Source organism: Eucyclogobius newberryi, unplaced genomic scaffold (genome assembly GCF_026437365.1).
Source record: "Eucyclogobius newberryi isolate DKJ021-1_F unplaced genomic scaffold, fEucNew1.0.hap1 SCAF_131, whole genome shotgun sequence".
NCBI lineage: Eukaryota > Metazoa > Chordata > Actinopteri > Gobiiformes > Gobiidae > Eucyclogobius > Eucyclogobius newberryi.
The window spans coordinates 113,000-122,500 of NW_027315759.1; the positions used below are offsets into that span (position 1 = coordinate 113,000).

Sequence of the window (9,501 nt, forward strand, 5' to 3'; positions counted from 1 at the left end):
ATCACCCCCCTCACTATGACAGACTCCCCCATCACCCCCCTCACTATGACAGACTCCCCCATCACCCCCCTCACTATGACAGACTCCCCCATCACCCCCCCTCACTATGACAGACTCCCCCATCACCCCCCTCACTATGACAGACTCCCCCATCACCCCCCCTCCCCCTGACAGACTCCCCCATGCACAGTACAGATGAGTGCAACCTTAAAGATGGATTAAGTAAAATAAAATTTGTTGTGAACAAAACTTTATGAATTCTGCAGATTAAACACCAAAAGTACACAGTTAAAATCTCACGAGTGTTAATACTTCAGGGCCTTTGTGTAAACTAGAATGTTGACTTGCATCACTTCAGTTTCAGCCTTTCATTCATCTGAATAAGCCGACATTATCCACAGCGCCACGCCCACTCTGTACACGGCAGGAAGAGCTAGAAATACTATTACTGCAGACAGATGCGTTTGTTACTGCTACTGCTAGTACTACTACCATTACTACTAAGACTGTCGTTGTGTACTGTGTACTCTTGATCCAATCCAACTTTTTGTGTACAGCACATTTTACCAACACAAAGTCTCCAAAGTGCTGCACAAAACAAAAAACAAACATAGGCAAAATATGTTAAAGAATTTAAGTAAATTCAAAATAAATAAAACCATATAAAATATATATAATAATAAAATACAGTCAGAGTATCACACTTGTTTTCCAACTGTATATTAGACTATATTTGATTTTAAACTGCACATAATAGGACTCCTTTAATGTTTTAAGTATCTTAGTAGTATTATTTAAAGTACTTGAGCTTAAATGAAGCTCTTATATAAGTGTGGAGCTCCGTGTGGGGAAGTCGTAGCCTGCAGCGTGTTTGCTCTGATGGAGGAATGCAGCAGAGAAGCTCAGGGTGGTGACACTTTCACTCAAAACACATTCATCATCAAAACTGCCCTTAAGCAACTTCAAAAAGCTGACACAGTGAGAGTTTGCTGCGCCAACAATAAACTGATTGTGTTTTAAAACTTAAAATGCACAGCTTCATTTCTCCACCAGAGTCACACTGTACGTTTGCTGACTAACAACAGAGATGTTTCCATTCAGGAGGTTGTGATGTCACTTCACATCGGCGTCAGAAGAACATTAGCAGAGGCTCGCTGCACTGTTCGGCCGAGTCCTTTCACTGCATCCAAAATGTGTCTCTAAAAACAACTTGACATCAATAACACGGTTCTGCAGGTTTTGTCATTGTCCATTGCTCCCGACACACCAACAATCTCCTTAACCTCCTCTGCTCTCAGTGACAGTGGCACACCAGAAACCCCCTTCCTCCCCCCTTCCTCCCCCCTTCTTCATCCCCTTCCTCCCCCCTTCCTCCCCCCTTCTTCATCCCCTTCCTCCCCCCTTCTTCATCCCCTTCCTCCACTTTTCTTCCCCCCTTCTTCATCCCCTTCCTTCCTCACATACCAACATTGATCCCTGTGGGTTTTTATCTTTACTGCCTTGTCTCTCTGCTCTTTTGTCGCACAGTAAACGATGACTAACCCACTTCTTGTAACTTTTACAGATGTCACATTTGCCACTCTCTCGTCGAGGAGGCGTTGGTCACTAAACATTCCCTCCTGTGCATCACTCAGAACTACACAGGACTCTGAGCTCTGTCCTTTTATCCTCTTCTTCTTCTTCTGATTCCTGCCTTTAGGAGCCTCTCAGGCCACTCCCACAGCACTTCGGTCCCATCACTCTCGACATCCCGACCTCCTTCTGCGTCGCCATGTTCGTTTAGGTTCGTCCTTTTGACTTTGACCCAAGCTCACACACGCTGCCCTCCTGAATCCTCTGTGGAGCTTCATTTACATTTGTATTTATTTATTGACTACAACAATAAACTATCACCTTAGGCTCATGTAAAGATATTATAAGAATATAAGAATATATAAGATTTTTTGAATCAGCTAATCACATATAATGTATCTGACAGGGACATTGCACACTAAATATATTGCACGGAGCAGATAAAGCATGTTCATGTGTCGTCCCAGAGTCAAAGCGACGTGTTCACGGTGTGGAGGGAATCATAAAATGACCCATGTGATATTTAAAATACAGTAAAGAAAATAGACAAATAAACACAAATAACAGTTCACCAGCAGAGGGAGCAGGTGATTGCACAGTTGATTGCACAGTTGAAGGTTTGAACTCCAGGCTCCTGAAGCTTCTGCTCTAAAGTTCTAAAGAGCCCTAACTCCTCCCTCATCACTCCATCTCACAAACGTTTAAAGGTGCGGGCGCCAGATTGTGAAAACCAGACCCACATTTGCTAACGGAATGATGTTTTGAAAAGTTAAATGAAAAGTTTTATATTTTTTGACAACGATACACTCATGATGTGACATATTTATCTAATATTTTGAGTGCTTGTTTACACAAGCTTTGAAGAGGTTTTACTTTAAATATTTAATGCATAAAACGCTTGACTGCATCAATATTCATTTGATTAATTAGATATGTGCTTCTTCAACAACTTGTAACTTTTCTCCCTTAATGACTATGTCAGGTGCAGAAGGGAGATTATTCATTATTGAATATATAATTGTGTTAAGATCCAGTCTGAAATCTTCTCCTTTGTGGCACAGATGCAGTTTTCTGGCTGGATCTGGCGTCTGAACATCTGAGTGTTCACTTCAGTGCAGGAATGAACAACAGGGGGCCTAAAATGGAGTCTTGTGGCACCCCACTAGCGGTCCAAAAAGAGGACATAGGGCCCTTGATTATTGTGCAGTGTTGTATTTACTGTAAGATTCAGACGATTGTAATCTTTTTGGATTTACAAATCACACGACACTTTGATGCAAAGCAACTTTTTGTTTTGTTTTGCCACATTGATTTGACAAACCGTCATTGTAATTGCACAGCACAAGGTGCAATTACAATGCACAAGGTGCAATTACAATGCATCATAAATGCATTTTAATTTAACAGCAATGTAAACCTGCTATTCATTTTAATGAGGGACCAAAATAAGAAAACACAACATTTTAAATTAATACATTTTGATGTATGTAGACAGCACAAATTATTCTTTATATGTTCATTACATTTGCCAAAATAAATAACAGTATATGTCAAACCCCTACACCATTTTCTTAGGTTTAATGTAGGACTTGGAGGAGGCGATAAAATTAACTACATAAGATAAGCCTTTATTTGTCCATGCAATGGGGAAATTTCGATGTTGCAACGCAAGTAGGTACAGAAGTAATCCTCATACAGAAGTGATCCTCACCTGCCTGGATGCTCCTCACCTGCCTGTATGCTCCTCACCTGCCTGTATGCTCCTCACCTGCCTGGATGCTCCTCACCTGCCTGGATGCTCCTCACCTGCCTGGATGCTCCTCACCTGCCTGGATGCTCCTCACCTGCCTGGATGCTCCTCACCTGCCTGGATGCTCCTCACCTGCCTGGATGCTCCTCACCTGCCTGGATACTCCTCACCTGCCTGGATGCTCCTCACCTGCCTGGATGCTCCTCACCTGCCTGGATGCTCCTCACCTGCCTGGATGCTCCTCACCTGCCTGGATACTCCTCACCTGCCTGGATGCTCCTCACCTGCCTGGATGCTCCTCACCTGCCTGTATGCTCCTCACCTGCCTGGATACTCCTCACCTGCCTGGATGCTCCTCACCTGCCTGTATGCTCCTCACCTGCCTGGATGCTCCTCACCTGCCTGGATGCTCCTCACCTGCCTGGATACTCCTCACCTGCCTGGATGCTCCTCACCTGCCTGGATGCTCCTCACCTGCCTGGATGCTCCTCACCTGCCTGGATGCTCCTCACCTGCCTGGATACTCCTCACCTGCCTGGATGCTCCTCACCTGCCTGGATGCTCCTCACCTGCCTGTATGCTCCTCACCTGCCTGGATACTCCTCACCTGCCTGGATGCTCCTCACCTGCCTGGATGCTCCTCACCTGCCTGGATGCTCCTCACCTGCCTGGATGCTCCTCACCTGCCGGGATGCTCCTCACCTGCCTGGATGCTCCTCACCTGCCTGGATGCTCCTCACCTGCCTGGATGCTCCTCACCTGCCTGGATGCTCCTCACCTGCCTGGATGCTCCTCACCTGCCTGGATGCTCCTCACCTGCCTGGATACTCCTCACCTGCCTGGATGCTCCTCACCTGCCTGGATGCTCCTCACCTGCCTGGATGCTCCTCACCTGCCTGGATACTCCTCACCTGCCTGGATGCTCCTCACCTGCCTGTATGCTCCTCACCTGCCGGGATGCTCCTCACCTGCCTGTATGCTCCTCACCTGCCGGGATGCTCCTCACCTGCCTGGATGCTCCTCACCTGCCTGGATACTCCTCACCTGCCTGGATGCTCCTCACCTGCCTGGATGCTCCTCACCTGCCTGGATGCTCCTCACCTGCCTGGATGCTCCTCACCTGCCTGGATACTCCTCACCTGCCTGGATGCTCCTCACCTGCCTGGATACTCCTCACCTGCCTGGATGCTCCTCACCTGCTCTGTGACATTTGCTTAATTCATACAAACATTGTTTAACCTGCTTCTCTATTGTGGATAAAAGACTGTTTCATTGTTTGATTTTCTGCTGTTGTGATTTTGGGCTTTTGACTTGACCCTTCTTGAACACTGGAAAGGTCTTTACATGAGAGAAATACTAAAAACACTGGATGAACTCGCTGCTGGTTGTTGAACTCTTCAGTAATGCTCCTCGTCTGGTGGCAGCGGCCTCACCCTCAGCCCATTGTCTCCTGATTTATGTGTGCGCTGCAGGAGTCAAGTATGCACACACACTGGAGCAGCGACACGGCCAGAGCGGCGCAATCGCGGAGCGTGACCTTCACCGTCTGCGGGAGGACTTTAGTAAGACACGGAAAGGCATAAATTCAGTCTGAGGCTCTTTGAGCTTTAGAGCAAGGTTTCACACCGTGGTAGAAATGAAAGACACGTCCATGTGAAAGAGTAAAGAATGGAGAAGAATGCACAATCGCCTATGACTCGGAGTATGTTGCAATGGGGTGTGGTGACATATATTAACAAAACGGACAGGCACGGATCATGAAAATCAAAAAATGCCAATGTGTCTGTTTATATATATACATAGTGTACTTTTATGTATTTAAAACATATTAAGACTTAACATATTATTATAAAGTATGAACTGATAGTTGCTTTTATACATAGACAGAGTTTAGATTGCAACTCTTTGACCAGATTATTAAGAGTTTAATCATGACTGTTCATGGTTAGATGCATTTAATTTACGATTCGACTTATTAAATATTACAACAATGCACGTGTGATTCCACTCGATCTGGAACATTAAGCTTTGGAGCTGTCGTGGCATGAACCTGTGCGGGTGTGTTGTTGTACAGTGTTCTCTTTAAAAGAATTTGCTGCAAACATTTGAAATATCTTGTTAAATAACATTATAACTGAGCAGTAACATTTCATGCTAATGCATTTCTTTCTTATCTTATAAACATTTTGGCCGGTATCTCAGTCTCTTTGCTGTTGGGTGTGTAGGGACACTCCTCTACCTGTCTGACAGGCTGGGCCACTCCGCTCTCCCCCCTCCGCCGCTATTCCACACCCCAGAGACAAAAGTGAGAGTACAGGTTAGCTCGGCAAGGTCCGCCCCCACGTCCCGCGGACATAAAAACACACGCGCCGCGCAGCCAAACACTCAGAGGACTCTCGGCTCTCCTTTGACACATCTTCTCCTTCTTCTCTCAACTCTGACCCCGACACGACAAGCGCAAACATGCAGCCAGCCAGGAGAGCGATGTCCGTGAGTAACTACAGCACCCGCAGAAGCACGGCCCCCAGCAGCAGCTACTCCATGAAGAAGACCTACACCAGCGGAGGCTCTTCCTACGGAGGCATGGGCATGAACATGGGCGGCGGCGGCGGCATCAGCAGCAGCATGTCCTACAGCCTGGGCAGCAGTTACGGCGGCAGCATGGGCGGCGGCATGGGCGGCAGCGGCGGTTTCATGCCTGCACCCATCACCGCGGTCACCGTGAACCAGAGCCTCCTGGCCCCCATGAACGTGGACATCGACCCGACCATCCAAGCCGTGCGCACCCAGGAGAAGGAGCAGATCAAGACGCTCAACAACCGCTTCGCATCGTTCATCGACAAGGTGCGTTTGGTTTGCCCGTCTTTGGTTTGGCTGAGCTGCAGGAGTCGGTCTATTTAGTAAAACGACAAAAACGTATCCTAAATTTGACTCATATTCACTTTGTTCATGCACGATCTCTCTTGTTAGACATCACGTCGAGATAAACATTACGCTTTTGAGTCATTGGAATTGATGTACGCTCATTTATTGGTGTGAATCCGATGGTTTCGCTAGTGCCGCTCACGATGAAGAAAAGCACAAAGACAATGGCCGTTGTCTCTGTCGAATTCATCAATGAGCGACGTCCTTTTCAGCCGCGTACGCAGAGAATGTACGTGCCTTCTCCCAAATTCTCACTGTGCAAAAAAGGACCGTCCTCCACCGCTGCTGTTCAAACATGGGTGGGGTCAGGCCGAGGGTGACTCATACGAGAGAGAAAGAGTCTCTATCTCCAGCGCTGAGCCGACAGGTTCAAAGTCTGAGAAATGCACATTGCACCTGTCACCTAGCTGCCACTGGAATACACGGAAAGTTGTAAAATACTTCTATGTGTGAAGGTATTTTGGAGTTCAACAAGTTTTGGAACATGACTAGAAGAATCCGACATGAAAAGTGATTGGTCATGTGATGATTCTGCTTTGTCTAGCCACACCTACTTATCATCATGGCCTTTAAAACAACAAGTACAAATCCTATATCTATATCAGAAAGATCAATTCAGTGGATTGTGAGGAATTGCACTTTTAAAAATATGTATAAATCTGACATTTCCAGTAGTTTTAATCTGGGCGTGGCACCAGAAGGCTTGGCTTTCTGCCCAGTCATTCTCGTTAAGGCATTTGGAAAAACTTGATATGAAGTTAAGTACAGTTGACACACCCTTTGGAATGTGTTTGTTCCTTTAATTATGGCTTTTGTATGGATTATGTAAGAATGAGGTGCTGCATTAACATAGTGTTAATGGGCATGAAGTCTCACAAAGATGGCATTTATTTATTTTAAGCATTTTGATCATATACATTTAATTACGGACACACAAACTACGAAAACTGTATATTAACAAACAAAAGTCTTACATTTGTGCCTCCATCACAGGTGCGCTTCCTGGAGCAGCAGAACAAGATGCTGGAGACCAAGTGGAGCCTTCTTCAGGAACAGACCACCACTCGCTCCAACATCGACTCCATGTTTGAAGCTTACATCGCCAACCTGCGCCGCCAGCTCGACGGCCTGGGCAACGAGAAGGGCAAACTGGAGAACGAGCTCAGGAACATGCAGGGCCTGGTGGAGGACTTCAAGATGAAGTGAGTTGTGTGTTTGTACATTCAAGGCAGTGAAAATGTCATGGTGGAGTTCTGGATTGTTCTAAAATGTTGTTACTTCAAACAGATATGAAGATGAGATCAACAAGCGCGCTGGTGTGGAAAATGAGTTTGTGCTCCTCAAGAAGGTGAGAAATCTATTGAAAGTAAAGTTACAAAATGATGGGTAACAACCTGCGGAAGGAATCTTTTCTGCCAGTTACATTTGTAATTTCCAATGAATAAAAGCCAAGTCAATATGCCACTTATGGCACAAAGAGGGAGGACACCAGGGGAACACAAAACATGTACTTTACAAACAACGACAAACATGTTTGTTTCAGGACGTTGACGCTGCCTACATGAACAAGATCGAGCTGGAGGCCAAGGTTGACGCTCTTCAAGATGAGATCAACTTCCTCAGGGCCATCTATGAGGCCGTACGTAACAATAGCCTTTAGAATCACTTTGAACTAAGTAAAAACTAGATTGAATGTTTGTCCTGATTTTATTTTGTGTTGACTTTGCAGGAGCTGCGCGAACTCCAGGGCCAGATCAAGGACACATCTGTCATTGTGCAGATGGACAACAGCCGTGGCCTGGACATGGACTCCATCGTCGCTGAAGTCAGAGCTCAGTATGAGGACATTGCCAACAAGAGCAAGGCGGAGGCAGAGTCATGGTACAAACAGAAATACGAGGAGATGCAGAGTTCCGCTGGTCAGTACGGCGATGACCTGCGCTCGACCAAAGCCGAGATCGCAGAGTTGAACCGCATGATCGCCCGCCTCCAGAACGAAATCGAATCAGTCAAGGGACAGGTAAGAAGCCACACATCCTGATGAAGCAATGAATGAAAAGGTGTAAGAAGCTAATTAAACGATTTCTGTGCAGAGAGCCAACCTCGAGGCCCAGATCGCGGAGGCAGAGGAGCGCGGAGAGCTGGCAGTGAAGGACGCCAAACTCAGAATCAGGGATCTGGAAGATGCTCTGCAGAGAGCCAAGCAGGACATGGCCCGCCAGGTCCGCGAGTACCAGGAACTCATGAACGTCAAACTGGCCCTGGACATTGAGATCGCCACCTACAGGAAGCTGTTGGAAGGAGAAGAGATCAGGTATGTGCAATCCTCGACTCTCTCGTGACGATCACTCGAAACATCAAGAAGCATATTCAGCTTCAGCTCAAAATCATACCTCAACATGAATCTGCGATGTAAATCAATCTTCCTGATGTTTTATAACAGAATGCACAGTGGAGGCGCTCAGGCAACCATCCACGTCCAGTCATCCAGCTCCGGCGGTGGACGTAAGTTTAAAATCATCCAAAGCAACAGTAAGATGTGTGAAAAATGGATTAGACGTAATGTTCCTTTCTCCTTCTTGCAGTGAGCAGCAGCAATTACAGCAGCGGCGGCTCCGGCGGTGGGATGAGCGGTGGCGGCAGCTACGGCTACGGCGGTGGGATGAGCGGCGGCTACGGCGGTATCCAAGTCACCAAGATGTCAACGACCTCATCCTCAAGGAGATATTAGACATCTCTGTGCGGCGCAGCACACATAAATCAACCCAAAAAAGAATCCTTAACCATGTATGTTACAGATCCAAGTACAGTCGTTTAAAAGGGGGCGTCTCAAAAGTCTGACGAGCCAGAGTCCGCTAGTGGGGCAACGTTGCACTGACTTCCAAGTTCTGAGAAAAGAGTGCTAATCTCGGAAGAAAAATATTCAAAAAAATACGTACACTTTTGGTGCAATGTCCTAGACTAATCGGATCATTGTAATCTTAAAAAAAATCGGACTGTTTACATTAGTGGTGCAAACTTTGACGAGATTAGTTCTGGCACTGTTTGATTTGTACTATTTTTTAAATGTTTTCTGCCAAGATTGATGTCCTTCCAAAGCTATTGTGACCAGATTTATTACACACAAATGAACATCAAATAAATCTGAGAGAAAAATGACTCTGAATGACAATGTCTGACTTTTTCATTTTAAACTGTTTGTGGAAAGATTCAGTTGTGTCGTCTTTTCATCCAAGAGTCATTCTGAAATCCAG

At 46.1% G+C, this 9,501-nt stretch overlaps 1 protein-coding gene across 1 annotated transcript; it reads left to right on the forward strand.

Moving 5' to 3' along the window:
• Positions 1-5,734: 5,734 nt before the first annotated feature.
• LOC140359027 (keratin, type II cytoskeletal 8-like) lies at positions 5,735-8,604 on the forward strand. The gene is made up of 6 exons (XM_072443901.1): positions 5,735-6,166; positions 7,241-7,449; positions 7,535-7,595; positions 7,791-7,886; positions 7,977-8,267; positions 8,341-8,604. The coding sequence occupies exons 1-6, from the start codon at positions 5,786-5,788 to the stop codon at positions 8,587-8,589; spliced, it is 1,287 nt and encodes a 428-aa protein (XP_072300002.1). The 5' UTR covers positions 5,735-5,785; the 3' UTR covers positions 8,590-8,604.
• The last annotated feature ends 897 nt before the right edge of the window (positions 8,605-9,501 follow it).

Excerpts from the sequence above, each read along its gene's own strand:
- LOC140359027 (XM_072443901.1), top strand. The coding sequence starts at position 5,786 with ATGCAGCCAGCCAGGAGAGCGATGTCCGTGAGTAACTACAGCACCCGC. Across the intron at positions 7,596-7,790 it reads AGTTTGTGCTCCTCAAGAAG|GACGTTGACGCTGCCTACAT; the intron begins GTGAGAAATCTA and ends TGTTTGTTTCAG. Across the intron at positions 8,268-8,340 it reads TCGAATCAGTCAAGGGACAG|AGAGCCAACCTCGAGGCCCA; the intron begins GTAAGAAGCCAC and ends ATTTCTGTGCAG.